Source organism: Tupaia chinensis, unplaced genomic scaffold (genome assembly GCF_000334495.1).
Source record: "Tupaia chinensis unplaced genomic scaffold, TupChi_1.0 Scaffold000550_1, whole genome shotgun sequence".
NCBI lineage: Eukaryota > Metazoa > Chordata > Mammalia > Scandentia > Tupaiidae > Tupaia > Tupaia belangeri.
This window is the reverse complement of record NW_006160062.1, coordinates 233,136-250,924: the sequence shown is the minus strand read 5'-3', so window position 1 is coordinate 250,924 and position 17,789 is coordinate 233,136. Positions and strand designations below refer to the sequence as shown.

At 41.6% G+C, this 17,789-nt stretch overlaps 1 protein-coding gene across 1 annotated transcript in view; it reads left to right on the top strand.

Annotated features, from left to right (window-relative positions):
* Positions 1-17,789, top strand: part of LAMA3 (laminin subunit alpha 3) — a gene marked incomplete at its 5' end in the record, with an annotated part of 299,569 nt that overhangs the window by 258,486 nt on the left and 23,294 nt on the right. The window contains 8 exon segments of the mRNA XM_014591287.2: positions 350-501; positions 651-813; positions 1,362-1,495; positions 3,155-3,299; positions 6,958-7,077; positions 9,988-10,121; positions 15,235-15,352; positions 15,603-15,743. Of these exon segments, the coding sequence (XP_014446773.1) occupies positions 350-501; positions 651-813; positions 1,362-1,495; positions 3,155-3,299; positions 6,958-7,077; positions 9,988-10,121; positions 15,235-15,352; positions 15,603-15,743 (1,107 nt within the window).

Below are 17,789 nucleotides of genomic sequence, written 5' to 3'. Positions count from 1 at the left end.
GTGTTAAGAGAAATTTGTTTAGAACCAAGTGGAAGAACAAAAATAGCCCATCTTCCCCACCTGACTAAAATCTACTGAACTGCTGATCCATAACTGGTGGTCTTTGTGGGCTCTTGGCAACTCTTGTAAATTGAGCAATGGGGAAATGAGTAAAGGAGTGCACTGTAATGAGGGCAAAGATGGCATAGATATTGTTAATTAAGCATTCTGTATTCCTCTGTAAAAGGACATACCTTATTTATTCTGTCTGCCCAGGGCTTTTTCCCTAAAACCTGTAAGTTATTTGAAGTGCATCCTCCGGGGATGGGAAGTTCTGGGAAGTGTTGTGAGGTGGCTCTTCTGTCTCCAGGCCTCCAGGGACTACATTGGCATGGCAGTTGTGGATGGCCAGCTCACATGTGTCTACAACCTGGGAGGGCGTGAGGCTGAACTCCAAGTGGACCAGATCCTCACCAAGAGTGAAAGCCAGGAGGCAGTTATGGACCGGGTGAAGTTTCAGAGGTACTGGTCTAATTGACAATTGTTTGTGAACCTGACCGACAGTCCCCAAACTTTCATTTATGTGTGTTACTGAACCCTGTTTTTAGAATTTTGGCTTTGAATTCTTAAATATTTTTGTATGAATTTATTGTCTAATTCCTTTTTAACAGAATTTATCAGTTTGCAAGGCTTAATTACACCAAACGAGCCACATCCATCAAACCAGACAATCCCCAATTTCATGAAATGGATAGTGGAAATAGCAACACACTCCTTAATTTGGATCCTGAAAATGTTGTATTTTATGTTGGAGGTTACCCACCTGATTTTAAGGTATGTCTAAACGTTATTACACTGAATGAAGATATTTTAATTTGGTATAAGGACCTCATGTCTCTATTTTAATTATTAGTTACATATAAAATAGTTCATTGTATATTCCTAAATACAGATAATAGCTAACACATTGAGTACTTCCTCTGTACATTGTTCTAAGCTTAAGTATATTAATTTAAATAAGTATCAATCTCATTACCATTTTATAGATGAGGAAACTGAGATAGAGAGGTTTAATAATTTGTCCAATATCATACAGCTAGTGTAAAGGGTCTTCAAAAATGTGTATCATTAAAAAAACTATGTATGCATTTCAAAAAAAATTATGCCCTCAAATAAATTTACACTTCAATTCTATTTTTCCACAAACTTTTTGAAGTCCTCTGGTAAATAGCAAAGCCAGGGTATCTGGCTCCAGGGTCCACATTCTTAATTTTTATGCTGTATTAAAGGTGATAGATTTATACTTTTTTTTTTTTGTCAGCCTGATTGCTGTCCTTTGTTCAAGTAATGAGAGTTTTTTTGTTTGTTTGTTTCATTTCCAGCTTCCCAGCAGACTAAGATTCCCTCAATACAGAGGTTGTATTGAATTAGATGATCTCAATGAAAATGTTCTGAGCTTGTATAACTTCAAAAAGACTTTCAATCTCAATACAACTGAAGTGGAGCCTTGTAGAAGGTAAATAAAATCTAGGTATTAATGTCTCTGTAACTGGCATTTTGGTAACTTGCATTACTGTTACATGTCACAAAGGGATGGGCCAGTGAGAGGCCTTTGATGTCGTGTTTTTTCCTGTGTTGTATAAAATATTAGATAGACGAGCCAGGCAGGATGGCATGCTCCTATAGTCCTAGTTGGGAGACTACAGCAATAGCATTTTTTTTTTTTGAGAGGTTTTTGCCATAGGGCACATGCGCTTGCCAGACAGAGAGATAGAAAGCGAGAAATCACCCCCTGGGGGGATGGCCACACCACAATCCCTTCTCCTCCATTCTCCTCTTGGGATCTTGGGCACGCACACACAGGTGCTTGGCTTGAGTTTTAAGCCACTGGATTCGGGACATGAACCATGATTGACTACATGGGAGTCCAGCGACATAGCCATTACGCTAACTGCTGGTCCCAAGCAATAGCATTTTGATAGTAAGACTGCCTTAACCAAAAAAAAAGATTGACATAGTTTCACAACTTGTTAAAAAGTTGAACCTTTCTTAAATTTTTGATAATCCCTACCACAAAGCATACAGTTTTAGATGGTACCTGATTTAGGCACAAATTATATGCTTATACATTTTTTTTTTTGAGAGGTTTTTGCTATAGGGCACGTGTACTCACTAGACAGACAGAGGGAGAGAGAGATAGAAAGCGAGAAATCACCCCCAAGGGGGGATGGCCACGCTGCAATCCCTTTTCCTCCATTCTTCTCTCGGGATCTTGGGCAGGCATACACACACGCCTAGCGTGAGTTTTAAGCTACCGGGTCTGGGACGCGAACCACGGTTGACTACATGGGAGTCCAACAACATAGCCATTACTCTAACTGCTGGTCCCAATATACTTACTATAAATTTGAAAAAATAATAGCCCAGAAAGTGTACCAAGACTTTGTAGATACCTGAACCTATTTGAAAATTGCTACCACGAGCTCCTCAACTTCCCTAAAATTAAAGGGGTTTAGAATATTCTAATAAGAAATGGACCAAGTGTTCAGTACTGAGAATAAAATGATATATTTCAAATTAATATTTTCTTAGATTTTGAGAGCTCCAGTTAGTAAGCCACATCTTCCTAAGTAGTCATTCCCAAAAGAGACTCTTGAATATTATCTTTTTTTGAGGTAGGGTTTGATTACAAGCATAAGAGTACATTCAGGAGAAAGAACTAGCTATTTTAGGATTTTTAAAAATACTTCTTTTTCTTTATTTATGATAAAACATATGTGCACACCTAAGGGTGGGCGAGAGAGAGAGAGAGAGAGAGAGAGAGAGATGAACACCCTCCATAGGGTCTGGTCACACAATTTCCTTCCTCCAGCTCTCTAGCCCATTGGATCTTGGACTCTCTCTTATGTGTCTGGTGTGTTTCTGGGTGACCAGGCCAGAGATTCAAGCCACAGTTGCCACGTGGGTTCTCTTGAGCAGTGTATTTCCCTTGCACCATGGAGCCAGACCTATCTTAACACTTAAAGATGTTTTCTTTTCTCTAACAAAATTATGACAACTAGATTGCACCTTCTTTGCTCCATTTTCCAGATAGCAGTGTCTTGTACTGGTAAGTACATTTGCATGGCCGCCCTTTGCTCCTGTGTTCTAACTGATGATTGATTGATGTTGACAGGAGAAGGGAAGAGTCCGACAAAAATTATTTTGAAGGCACAGGCTATGCTCGAGTTCCGACTCAATCAAATGCTCCCTTCCCAACCTTTGCACAGACTATTCAGACCACCGTGGATAGAGGTTTGGTGTTCTTTGCAGAAAACCAGGTAATCTATAGGAAGAATCCAAATACTACCAAATAGATGCATTCTATTTAGCAATTTGGGGATAGCTGGGTTATTATAAACAATCAGTTGGTTCTGAAAAACTGTAAATGTTACCTGCCTCCTTTCTCTTGATCAACTGTACTTTTTTTTTTCATTGATTGTGGTGGCTGGTGCTGGTGTTGAGTTTTGATGAGAACAAGTAATCAGTCATATTTGAGAACATGCCACATAGAGGGGAAATCGCCCCATTTCCCATGCTATTTTCATTGCCAGTTTTATTTTTTGAAAACTATTGCTCACTTAGTAATCTACTTATTCTGACTCAAAATATGTGAGGACTTCCCAGATCTCTGCGACCTATACCATTCGACTTTCTGCTGTTTCCATTAGTATGACCTTTGTCAGCCTGAGTGGGATTGTGTCTTTATCAGCCTGACCTTTGATTTCCCAAGACCTAGAATCTTCTCTACTCTCAAGAGGTTTCTAGAGACCATACTTAAATCCACTGGGTTAGAAAAATCCAAAGGGACGCTCCACAAGTGATCGTCAGCGCCACCTGCTGGTCAATAGATATTTGGCTCAATGTTTGCTCTGCTTCCTCACAGCTACAGTGGACCTTGAGTTGCACTTTCAGAATACAGGAGCTTCTGTAGTTGCTCACACAGTAGTATTTCTAGAGAAATGTCGATCAATCTGTCACTCTCTGGTCAGAGAATAGGAGATTGATATGGAGCTTGGGATTTTACCAGTCTACCTGCAATCTGAGGACACAGACCTGGTTCCAACTTTCTCCTCTTGGGGTTCATCTGAACCCTTCCAAGGAGATTCTAAGACTGAACCAGTTCTGATGGTTTGGGAAGATCCTGACCAGCCTGAAGGATTCAGAGAGCTGAAAATTCATACAGCATCTTATGAACAAGACAGTTATTCTCCAAAACAAGTCTTCTTTGTACTACATTTTGCTGTTCTTGAAGACTAACGACCAGAAATACTACTTATCTTAGAGAAAACTTACATAATGCCCTCAGTAGCTAGGTATGGGAAATGACCCAGAGAGCTGCTGTTAGGTAGGATGGCTCATTACTCTCAGTGAGCTGGTGTTACTCATTGTTTATGTGTGGTGAACCTTGGCCTGACTCATTTAGGATCCAAGTAAGGACTGATTGTCCTTTTAGATAACAATCCTGGCTCTAGACTTACAAGAGAGTCTTCCTTATTAGGGAACTGAGTATGAGCAAAGCCTTCAAGTCCTACTTCAGATATTCCTCTGCCTATTTTTCCACTAAGGAACTGGCTGCTTTAAATACAGACAGTCCCCTATTTAGGATGGTCTGTCTTACAGTTTTTTTGTTTTAAAATTTGCTAGTAGGTGCATATGATCACCAGAGAAAGACAAAGAGAGAGAAAGAAAGGGAAAATGAAAAAGACCCCCCCCCCAGGGGCATAGTTATGCCACAATCCTTTCTTCATTTTTCCCTCCTTTTGGGATTTTGGCATGTTTCTCAAGCCCCAAGTTCTGAGACTCAAACTGTGTGTAGCCATGTGGAATATAGCTGCTTTAACTGCCAGGCCACAGGCCAGCCAGCTTATGAGTTTTCAACTTCACAATGGTGCAAAAGCAATGCAAATGCAAATTCAGTAGAAACCATACCTTGAATTTTGGTCTTTTTCTGGGCTAGCTAAATATGGTATGATACTCTGTTGCAATCTGGGCAGTGGCAGGGAGCATTCTGTTTTTTACTTTTAGTACTATATTTAATAAGTTATGTAATATATCCAACACTTTATTATAAAACAGGCTTCATATTAGATAATTTTGCCCAACAGTAGGCTAATGTAAGTGTTCAGAGTTCCTTGAAGGTAGGCTAATCTAAGCTGTGAGGTTGGTAAGTTAGGTGTATCAAATGCATTTTCAGCTTACGATATTTTCAATTAATGATGGGTCTACCAGGATGTAATCGCACTGTAAGCGGAAGGGCATCTGCATCTGCTATCACCATGGTGGGCATGCAGTAATAATCAAGACAGACACGGCTCTTGTCCTCGAGAACAAAGTTATGCTGTTAATAGGTTAGTTAATTCATCACAATTATGAGGAGTATATACAGGAAAGCATTTGGCATGAAGTGAGGATGTAAACATAAAAGACGTTCTTGAGCAAAGGATGCATCATCTGAGACCTGGAGAACATATAGAAGGTATTTGAAAGGACCATGGCAAAGGGGGTCCAGGCAAAGGGAGTGGGCATGAAGAAAGAAGGTGGGAAGGGCAGGAGCACTCAGGATCACTCAGAATCACTGGGTAGCTGGGATGAGAAGGCCAGAGGGCATGCTGAGAAAGGAAGCTGAAGAGCTGGTCATAGCCTCACAGCATCTGCCAGGGAGTCCGGGCTTTGTCCTGAGAGCAAAGGAAAGTCACGAGTGCTCACCTCGGCATTTTCCAAAGACTGCAGAATGGAAAATGGATTTGAGAAGGGGTCAAGTGGACACAGGAACATGAGTGGTTATTGCTGTGCAGTCTTGCTAAAGACATTGTGGCTGGGGCCAGGGAGCTGAAATGAGGAGAATGAAGAAATGACAGCATTCACAAGGTTTGATTGAGTGGGAGAGAAACAGGGATCAAGAATAACTAGTAGGGGCCAGGCAGTAACGCGGTCATAAAACACAACACTCTCTGAGGCTGAGCCACATGGGAAGGTTCCAGGTTCTCATCCAGAGACCACCCTGAGTACACAAGGTGTGCGAGTACTCATGCTCTGGGTTGGCTGAAGCTGGGATAGATCACGGCATTGGCGCTGTTAGGGGTGCTGTCTCACCTGTCTCTCTCTTTCTGTATCTCTTACTCATGGAAGAAATCAATAAATAAACTTTTTTTTTTTTTTAATAAAAGAGAAAGACTGGTTTGTTCAGCAAAGTAATTAGAAGTGAGAGAGAAAAACTGGAGCGAGCATGTGCACAGTATGAAGGAAGGAGAGGCAGGCTTGGCAGCATGTGGGAGGCATGGAGATCATAAATTCTGTTTGAAATGTTCTGAAGGTGAGGTATCTGTGAGTCATGCAAGCAAAAGCAATAACAATAAGGTAATCAGATACACACCTGGCTCACAGAAGACAGAGTTAGGCTGGAAAGAAATATTTGGGCTTTGTGGGTGTGTGTGAATTGGAGTCACAAGAGTGAATGTAATCTTAGAGGCAAAAGAGGGGTGTGAGGGAAAGATGAACCCTGTGTGGGGTCCCTAAGGAGCCCCCAGCACAAAATGCAAGGAGGGGTGAGCCAGAAAATGCAACTGAGAGATGGTAGAAAATACCTGGGTTAAGTTTAAGTAAGACCATGCCTCTCTCTAAAAGGGAGCATTCATATTCTCAAGTGATATTAATGAGCCGTATCTTTTTGGTTTCCATTTTTTCATGGGTCGTAAGAAACAAAATTATAATAACAGTATTTATTATATGTGCCCTATGTGCAAACCACTGCATGTTAAAATATTTAACCATTATACCTCTTCCATGAGTGAGACATTGCAGCACCCCTTAGTTACCCCTTTAACTAAGGAGGTAGCTAAAGCCGAAAACGGTTGTGACTTGAGAGTTGTCAGAGTTCTAACACTTGTTCTTCCTTAGTGGGCTCTACTGATAATTGACATTGTTTCCATACTGCAGGATCACTTCATATCTCTAAATATAGAAGATGGCAATCTTGTCGTGAGACACAAACTGAATTCAGAACCACCAAAAGAAAAAGGAATTAGAGACACCATAAACAACGGGAAAGACCACACGGTATGTCTTTTGACTCTGTTTATTTGAATTGTTAAATATCTTTAGTCCCTTTAAATAAAGGTAGTGCTCCCAAAAACAAACTTTTCTATTACCAGGTGACGTATTAATTTTCACAATCCTTTCTTCATTTTTCCCTCCTTTTGGGATTTTGGCATGTTTCTCAAGCCCCAAGTTCTGAGACTCAAACTGTGTGTAGCCATGTGGAATATAGCTGCTTTAACTGCCAGGCCACAGGCCAGCCAGCTTATGAGTTTTCAACTTCACAATGGTGCAAAAGCAATGCAAATGCAAATTCAGTAGAAACCATACCTTGAATTTTGGTCTTTTTCTGGGCTAGCTAAATATGGTATGATACTCTGTTGCAATCTGGGCAGTGGCAGGGAGCATTCTGTTTTTTACTTTTAGTACTATATTTAATAAGTTATGTAATATATCCAACACTTTATTATAAAACAGGCTTCATATTAGATAATTTTGCCCAACAGTAGGCTAATGTAAGTGTTCAGAGTTCCTTGAAGGTAGGCTAATCTAAGCTGTGAGGTTGGTAAGTTAGGTGTATCAAATGCATTTTCAGCTTACGATATTTTCAATTAATGATGGGTCTACCAGGATGTAATCGCACTGTAAGCGGAAGGGCATCTGCATCTGCTATCACCATGGTGGGCATGCAGTAATAATCAAGACAGACACGGCTCTTGTCCTCGAGAACAAAGTTATGCTGTTAATAGGTTAGTTAATTCATCACAATTATGAGGAGTATATAAAGGAAAGCATTTGGCATGAAGTGAGGATGTAAACATAAAAGACGTTCTTGAGCAAAGGATGCATCATCTGAGACCTGGAGAACATATAGAAGGTATTTGAAAGGACCATGGCAAAGGGGGTCCAGGCAAAGGGAGTGGGCATGAAGAAAGAAGGTGGGAAGGGCAGGAGCACTCAGGATCACTCAGAATCACTGGGTAGCTGGGATGAGAAGGCCAGAGGGCATGCTGAGAAAGGAAGCTGAAGAGCTGGTCATAGCCTCACAGCATCTGCCAGGGAGTCCGGGCTTTGTCCTGAGAGCAAAGGAAAGTCACGAGTGCTCACCTCGGCATTTTCCAAAGACTGCAGAATGGAAAATGGATTTGAGAAGGGGTCAAGTGGACACAGGAACATGAGTGGTTATTGCTGTGCAGTCTTGCTAAAGACATTGTGGCTGGGGCCAGGGAGCTGAAATGAGGAGAATGAAGAAATGACAGCATTCACAAGGTTTGATTGAGTGGGAGAGAAACAGGGATCAAGAATAACTAGTAGGGGCCAGGCAGTAACGCGGTCATAAAACACAACACTCTCTGAGGCTGAGCCACATGGGAAGGTTCCAGGTTCTCATCCAGAGACCACCCTGAGTACACAAGGTGTGCGAGTACTCATGCTCTGGGTTGGCTGAAGCTGGGATAGATCACGGCATTGGCGCTGTTAGGGGTGCTGTCTCACCTGTCTCTCTCTTTCTGTATCTCTTACTCATGGAAGAAATCAATAAATAAACTTTTTTTTTTTTTTAATAAAAGAGAAAGACTGGTTTGTTCAGCAAAGTAATTAGAAGTGAGAGAGAAAAACTGGAGCGAGCATGTGCACAGTATGAAGGAAGGAGAGGCAGGCTTGGCAGCATGTGGGAGGCATGGAGATCATAAATTCTGTTTGAAATGTTCTGAAGGTGAGGTATCTGTGAGTCATGCAAGCAAAAGCAATAACAATAAGGTAATCAGATACACACCTGGCTCACAGAAGACAGAGTTAGGCTGGAAAGAAATATTTGGGCTTTGTGGGTGTGTGTGAATTGGAGTCACAAGAGTGAATGTAATCTTAGAGGCAAAAGAGGGGTGTGAGGGAAAGATGAACCCTGTGTGGGGTCCCTAAGGAGCCCCCAGCACAAAATGCAAGGAGGGGTGAGCCAGAAAATGCAACTGAGAGATGGTAGAAAATACCTGGGTTAAGTTTAAGTAAGACCATGCCTCTCTCTAAAAGGGAGCATTCATATTCTCAAGTGATATTAATGAGCCGTATCTTTTTGGTTTCCATTTTTTCATGGGTCGTAAGAAACAAAATTATAATAACAGTATTTATTATATGTGCCCTATGTGCAAACCACTGCATGTTAAAATATTTAACCATTATACCTCTTCCATGAGTGAGACATTGCAGCACCCCTTAGTTACCCCTTTAACTAAGGAGGTAGCTAAAGCCGAAAACGGTTGTGACTTGAGAGTTGTCAGAGTTCTAACACTTGTTCTTCCTTAGTGGGCTCTACTGATAATTGACATTGTTTCCATACTGCAGGATCACTTCATATCTCTAAATATAGAAGATGGCAATCTTGTCGTGAGACACAAACTGAATTCAGAACCACCAAAAGAAAAAGGAATTAGAGACACCATAAACAACGGGAAAGACCACACGGTATGTCTTTTGACTCTGTTTATTTGAATTGTTAAATATCTTTAGTCCCTTTAAATAAAGGTAGTGCTCCCAAAAACAAACTTTTCTATTACCAGGTGACGTATTAACAGGACACATCTTTTAAAAAAGTTGAACATTTAGGCATGATACACACACATACACACATGTGTACATGTATGTATACACATACATGCATGTATCTACGTATATACACATATACACAATTCATATACAGACATAGGTATAGATATTACATATATAGGCCATATATAGAATACAGTTACTTTGAAATGCAAGCAGTTCTATTAAAATGTTTTAGTATTTTTTACCCAAAAGTGCTACTTCTCAGTTTTCCTTCTATGTATGTAGTAGGAAGAAATCTGAAAGAAGATGAAAACAAAATAGCTCTGAAACATTGCAAATAGGATTCTTTTATTTCTCATTACTTGCTGGTTTATCTTGTATTGATTACAGATTCAAATAAAAATTGGAAAAACCCGAGAACTTATGTGGATAAATGTGAATTCTCAAAATGTTAAAGTTGAAGGTGAATTATTTGATTTCAGCACATATTATTTGGGAGGAATTCCAATTGCAATCAGGGAAAGGTAAGATAATATTTTCCGAAAGGCAGATTGCCTGTCTTGGTGGATACATCGCTACTGGTAAACCTGGCCTCTCTTTAGCGCTGCCTGTTCTTGCCCAGTCTTACCTGTTTTCACGGCATTTGAATATCGTGTGCTTGCTGTGCAGTGATTCTTTCTTCTAGAGTCTTTGTACTTGTGGACATCTGTCTGCCATGGTAGGGAGGCTACTTTGTTTTAAAGTTGTCAGGGTAGACCCAAAGACAAAAATGTAGGTGAGCGTAAATGTCTTTACTTCTCAGATGCTTTGAACTGAAAGCATTTTGCAGATCATGGTGCATAGTCATTGAATTTTACAAATGAAGAAATTGAGAGCCAAAGAGGTGATAGTAATATTGAATATCCTCAGTGTTAAATAATGATTCAGCCCTCAGTAGCCAGTTATGAATTGTCAATTATCTTGGTTTTATTCAATTAAATGTAAAAAATTGAGTAAATTAAGGTAATCAGCCCTTTTGAGATCATTTGAGAATTATTGCTTATTTTTTTGTTTCATCAGTATTTCTTGAGTGCTAGTGTGCATCAGGCAGTGTGGTGAATTTGGGGAAGTCAACAATAAACAGGACAGAGCCTAAAGAAGAGCAGAAGGCCCAGTCATGGTGACATAGACACACTGGACTGTAGTGTAGGAAGACATCTAGTGATGGCCATTCAAATCCCAGCCCTGTCAGCCTAAAACACACCAGGCATGTGCGCAAGTGCCCAAGATCCAAAACAGTGGAGGGAGAGGGAAGCCCAGGGTGATGATGGAGCCTACCCAGGAGATGGAATTGAATCCAGTTGGGGTTATCAGGAAAGTGGCCTTTAGCTAATTCCTGTGAGATGCTACCAGTTAACATAGGAGAAGGACCAAGAACTAGAGGAAGCTGGAGGACATGGGGGAGCAGGGCAGAGAAGCCATGTAGGGCTCATGTGAGAAGCAAGAACCAGAGGGTCTTGAAAGTCCCACTCGGGAGTATTAAGAGACATCAGCAGAAAAGACATGACCCACTTCAGGTTGTCGGTACTTCACTCTGCTGCTGGGTAGAGAATGGCCTGGGAAGGGAACAGGCTGAGGTGGGCAGAGCATTTAGAAGGTAAGTGTATTTACAGAAGTGAGAAACAGAAGAGGGAAATGGCAGCACAGGTAAGGAAAGGGGAGTGGATTACAATGGCAGCACAGGTAAGGAAAGGGGAGTAGATTACAAGGATATTAAAGATGGCAGACGGGCAGCACCAAAGGACAACTTGAGTTTGGGAGTAAAGAAGAAATGTGATCAAGAATGAAACCTGGCTTTTGGGTGAGCTCTCAGGCTGCTAGAGAGCACCAGGAGTGGGATGGTGAGACCGGCTGCCTGCCTGGAGCCCAAGACACAGGCAGGTGGGGCTCTTTCTAGAGCAAAATTCAGCTCTTTCTGGCCCCACTTCATTCCTCTGGTAAAGTCTTTGGTGGTCTCAAGAGGCCTGAAACTGCCCTCTGGGTCACTGGGGCGAGGGTGACATAGAGAAGTTACTCTCTAACTGATAACCCATAGTCCTGTCATGAAGGGGCAGCCAGGCAAAACTTCCAAAGGAAGGAGGTTTTCTGATCCCTGATACGAGTGAAAGGCCTTAATAGATGGCCAAAGTGCTCAGACCTAACGTGGAGCAGAGCAAGGTAGTGTAATCACTGAATGAAGCAAGTTTGCTCACGGAAGTTTGTGGGTATTTTGTCTTTTCCTCTGTCACTGTAGTATATCGTCTGGGGATGGGAACCCATATCTTGGAGTGATTTAAGACTGTAATTAGAAATCTCAGTCTGTTAATCCCATCTGCTCCCCAGGAGGAGTGAATCATCTCAGATAATGCCAGAGAATCTGAGACTAACAAGGAAATTTTTCCTGAGAACCTACACCTTTGTGTTGGAGAGTGTAATAATAACAGTTAAAATGAAAATCATTAGACAAATAAAAGTCAGACAAGGATCTGTTAAACATTTACCAGGTAGCCAGCACTGAGTTTAGGATTATGTTTTGTTCTATGGCTCTGTGAAAACAGCCCATGAAAGCCATGGAGTTCGCTGAACTTGTGTGAACAGATTGGCCCAAGTGTTCATGTATATCCCAAATGTCAGAACCCATTAACACAGCAACGTATTTCTCAATGCGATGGCGTCCCTCTAGCCGATGTGTTCAGACCTTGTGAAACAGGAGCAAATGTGGAACTCTAGGCCCTCAGATGAGCCAATGTAAAAGAACCCTGGGACCAGTAGTTAGCATAATGGCTTTGTCGCTGGACTCCCATGTAGTCGACTGCGGTTCGCGTCCCAGACCCGGTGGCTTAAACTCACACCGGGTGCGTGTGCGTACATGCCCAAGATTCCGAGAGGAGAATGGAGGAGAAGGGATTGTGGCGTGGCCATCCCCCCTGGGAGGTGATTTCTTGCTTTCTATCTCTCTGTCTCTGTCTGTCTGGCGAGCGCACGCGCCCTATAGCAAAAACCTCTCCAAAAAAAAAAAAAAGAACCCCAAGGGCCAGTGGAAATAAATCTTCCATTTTAACACTTCTAGGGTAGACAGCTGTTGCTTAGGAAGACGTTATGGTCACTTCAAGCACTGAAGGGACACCAATTGTAAGTAGAGAATGAGGGCTTCAGGTCACACTAAACTTGTGTGGCACACTGATCATGCAGGGACCCCAGCTCTGCCACTTGTCAGCTGTATGACCTACACAAGTACCTGGCTTCCCTCAGCCACTGTGCTGCATCTGCTACATGGGCTTGGTCACTATAGGGTGGTTGTGAGTATTCAAAGTGTGTAAATGAATTCGCCTAGTGCTAAATGTATGCAAAGTGCTTAGCTAATATTAGTTAAGAAAATATCTCCCCTGAAATGTTATTGTAGAGGAGAGGAACAATGTCTTGTCTAAAATAGGTGCCCTGTGTGTAATCTTTCGTTCCCCCTCTCTTCCTGTTCTGCCACCTTCTTCCATTAGCATACACTCTATGGAGAGAGGGAGTTCAGGGGATGCTGAAGTCCAGGAGGTACATGGAAACTCCAGAGAGAATGGGTCTAAAAATATGTACAAATAGATAAGCTCCAGGAATTAAAATGAACTTTCCTCCTCTTCTAAGAGAAACAAAATAAAGCAGCCTCTTTCTAAAAATAATTACTCTTGTGTTGCAATGCCAATGGGGATTTGTTTCTTCCTCTTCCTTTTAATGAACTTTAATTTTATGCATATTACATGTAGCTCGACTGTTTATAATGAGTTGGATTAAAATGAATACAGACATCTTTCCACTTAGAACAGTGAGCTGCATTAGGGGTTTATAATAAAATCAGCTTTGGGTTTTCTTAGCACTTCATTTGTTTAAGAAACAAATATTTGCCTGGACTTCAGTCCATTCATGTGTGTTACTGCTTTATGTGAATTCAGCTGCAGATGGATCTAGAAATCAAATCAAAGGGGGAATGTAGAGGCACCTTGGAGGAAAAACTGCCTTGGAAATTGTTGTCATTGTTACAATAGTAAAAAGATGGGGATCGTCACTAACCCTAATATCTCATATTGACTTCTTACTCTATACCTAGCACCATTTAAGTGTGTTAACATATGAAGAGACTTCAAACTAATTCATGGGAAGAGGGAATTAAAGTATAATTTTATTTTGGTGCCAATGTTTTGAAAAATCTATACTTTTTTAAAATATGCATTTTCCATGAACTTTTTGAAGACTCCTCATAATTTATTTATTTAAACTTATACCAACCACATGAAACAGATTCCGATATTCCCATTGTATAAAAGGAAGAGTCACAGAAAGGTTAAGTCACCGGCTCGAGCAGCAAGGGCTGAACTTGAACCCAGGAAGTCCAGAGCTCACATGCTACAGCAGCACACTGCCTCTCAGAAACACCTCCTGTGTAGTCATGCCCACGGGCCACACACTGTTCCCAACAATTTCTGTACAGTAACTTGTTTAATCTTCACAATAACCTCTTAGCCAAGTCGCACAGATGGGGGAAGTGGATACAGCGTAGAAACCCAGACAAAGGTTTCCATTGTTTCAGCTTGGTATTGATTAAATCAGCCACATTTTCATAGCTACATAGAACCCCAAAGTAACACTTTGTTTTACCGTGGTTAGCTTAAGAGCGAACAAGAAAAGGAGCAAAGGGTTTTCTAAAGCACTCCTGGTTCTTATAAATTGTGTATTCATTAATATATTAGTATATTTTATATACGATAGAGTACACTAAGTTATCAGTGTAATCCCTATCTACTGTGCAATGCCATGTATGACTCTGGGAGGTTGAAGTGGGCCGTTGTAGATATATTGTTATCTTCTCTGTAGCACACTGGCTTATTCTGTCAACATTATTGTCTGAGAATTTTTTTTAATTGCCAGAGTGCACACACTCATCCCTCCAACAGGGCCTGGCCACGTACAATCCCCTTTCCTCTATTCCTTCATTCTGCCAGAATTTGGGACACTCATGCATATTTGCCCAGCGTGTTTTTCAAACCACTGGGGCTGGGATTCATACTGTGGTCAGTCATGTGGGATTAAATTCCCTTAAACACTGTGCTACAGGGGCTGCCCTAGTGTCTGCATTTTTTTTTTTTTTTTGGAGAGGTTTTTGCTATAGTGAGCATGCGCTCGCCAGCCAGAGAGAGACAGAGAGACAGAAAGCGAGAAATCATCCCCCCGGGGGGATGGCCACACCGCAATCCCTTCTCCTCCATTCTCCTCTCGGGATCTTGGGCAGACCACACACCCTCCCGGCGTGAGTTTAAGCCACTGGGTCCAGGACGTGAACCGCGGTCGACTATGTGGGAGTCCAGCGACATAGCCATTACACTAACTGCTGGTCCCCCTAGTATCATTTTTAAAGCTGGGGTGCAGAGTCACCCAGAAAGGAATTAGACTTTCCCAGCATCATAAAACAAGTAGTATTATAGAAGTCCCATGACAGGAATCTGATAGGAATGACTAACTGTGAGATACATCTTGGTTTATGAGCAGAGAAGTGCTAGAGAACGTGGAGTATTTCAGCTGTGATTCTCGGGGAGCCTGGCATGATCCACCTCTTCCTTTTCTTGTATCCTTCTTCAGGTTTAACATTTCTACACCTGCTTTCCGAGGCTGTATGAAAAATCTGAAGAAGACCAGTGGTGTTGTTAGGTTGAATGATACTGTGGGAGTAACCAAAAAGTGTTCAGAAGACTGGAAGGTGAGAGGGGGTTTGGAACCTTGTGAAGGTTCATGTTTGCATATCAAGTTTGTAGCAAATTAAGAATAAATACTGCCTATACACATAAAACTTTACACATGATTGATAACATATGCAGAAAAACCAACTCTCTTTCTGAGGCTGCATAAATCACATGTATTTGTTTGGGTGAAGGAATATAGAGCACAATACTGATTTCCACCTTGAAATGATTACAGTGCCAATAATTAATGCCATGTTTGCATTTCAGCTTGTGCGGACTGCCTCATTCTCCAGAGGAGGGCAATTGAGCTTCAGTGACTTGGACAGCCCACGGCCCAGCCATTTCCAGGCGTCCTTTGGGTTTCAGACCTTTGAGCCCAGTGGCATGTTACTAAATCATCAGACCTGGGTATGAAATCATGCATTAATATTGAACATGACTTAAATCTGACTTAATGTGTGATGTCACAAGAGAAATTTTGAAGATAGGGACCAGCAGTTAGAGTAATGGCTATGTCGCTGAACTCCCATGTAGTTGACCGTGGTTCACGCCCTGGACCCGGTGGCTTAAAACTCACGCCGGGCGCGTGTGCGTGCGTGCCCAAGATCCTGAGAGGAGAATGGAGGAGAAGGGACTGCGGCGTGACCATCCCCCTGGGGGTTGATTTCTCGCTTTCTGTTTCTATGTCTCTGTCTGTCTGGCGAGTGCTCGCACCCTATATCAAAAGCCTCTCAAAAGAAAAAAAATTTTTTGAAGATAAAGTAGTTGGGCATTTTATCAATCATTGCATGATAAGTGTTAGTATATAGTTCAACCATGTTAGGTTATTCCTTATCCTGGAATGGGTCCTAAAAGAAATCAGGCTTAGAGAGTGTGTTATAATATACAGAATGGAACGTGTATGCTTTCGTAGACTCATTTTCAGATATAATTTATAAGAGTTAAAGTGAGTTACACCTACTATAAATAATAATGTAGCTTAAAGTTTTGGATTTAAGAACAAAAGTCAGAATATATCTCTATTATTCCTTTTTCTAGTTACACAAAAGATACCTTCTTACAGCTGCAGCAGCAGCTACTTGGACAATATTCCCATTTGGGGAATGAAAGAAAATAATGTCCTTTGCTCTTTCCTCATGTACACAGAGCCACAGAATTTCTCTTTGACAAGGAGGTCTCCTTCTAACTTAAGAGAATTTTGCTTGCGTAGTTGTTACTAAAACTTAGAAATCCCCTTATTAAGTGAGTAGAGTTTTAAAGTAGAAGTAGGAGCATAGTATGGTCATTCTGTTTTTTTTCTTTAGGAGTGCAGAGCATGTAGACATCTAGTATCTGTGAGAGGACAGACGGCCGCTGACTCTGGCTGTGTGCTGTTAGGAGGGCCTTTACTCCTGGGAGGGAAGCTCACCAGGCTTTAGATTATTATTATTTTTTTTAATTGGCCCTGACAGAGCTCATGCCAGCATTAGCCTATGTGGGTAGCTTTTCCATCAAAACAGGATGTTTTGATTTAGCTCTCTGAACACTTAACACTTGTTTCTTCTGCCATGTGTAGGCACATTTAGCACCCGATATACAAAACGATTAAAAGCAGGTGGAAGAACTGGGTTAGTCAAAGATTAGATCAATTCAGGAAAATGGAGAACTCCAAGAAATACCCTAGAGACATTACCCTTAATCTCATGATGGGTTAGCTAAGAAATACTTACATGTTAACATTTTTATACAATTCATGGTGAATATTTTTAGTTGAATTAAATAATCACAAAATAAAACCAACAATGGCTATAACCACATACATTGTTTTAGGACACAGGCTCACTAAAAAATCATATATTATTGGGAACCAGCAGTTAGCGTAATGGCTATGTTGCTGGACTCCCACGTAGTTGACCGCGGTTCGCGTCCCGGACCCGGTGGCTTAAAACTCACGCCGGGCACGTGTGCGTGCGTGCCCAAGATCCCGAGAGGAGAATGGAGGAGAAGGGATTGTGGTGTGACCATCCCCCCTGGGGGTGATTTCTCGTTTTCTGTCTCTATGTCTCTCTCTGTCTGTCTGGCGAGTGTACGCGCCCTACTGTGAAAATCTCTCAAAAAAAAAATCATATATTATTGAAAACTGCAGCAATTGTACTTGGTAGAAAATATTTGAACGGGGCCAGCTAGGTTGCCTAGTGGTTAAGGCAGCTGGATCCCACATGGCCGACAGCTTGTTCAAGTCCCAGACCCAGTTTATTCCGGGTGCATGTGGTGCGTGCCCAAGAGGAGAATGGAGGAGAAGGAATTGTGGTGTGGTGTGGTCACCCTCCCTGCAGGTGCTTTCTCACTTTCTCTCTCTCTCACTCTCTCTCTCTCTCCCTCCCTTTCTCTCTCCCTCTTTGGCAAGCAAACATGCCATATAGCAAATTTTAAAAATAAAAAAAAGAAAAGATGTGAACACAATTAAAATAACTG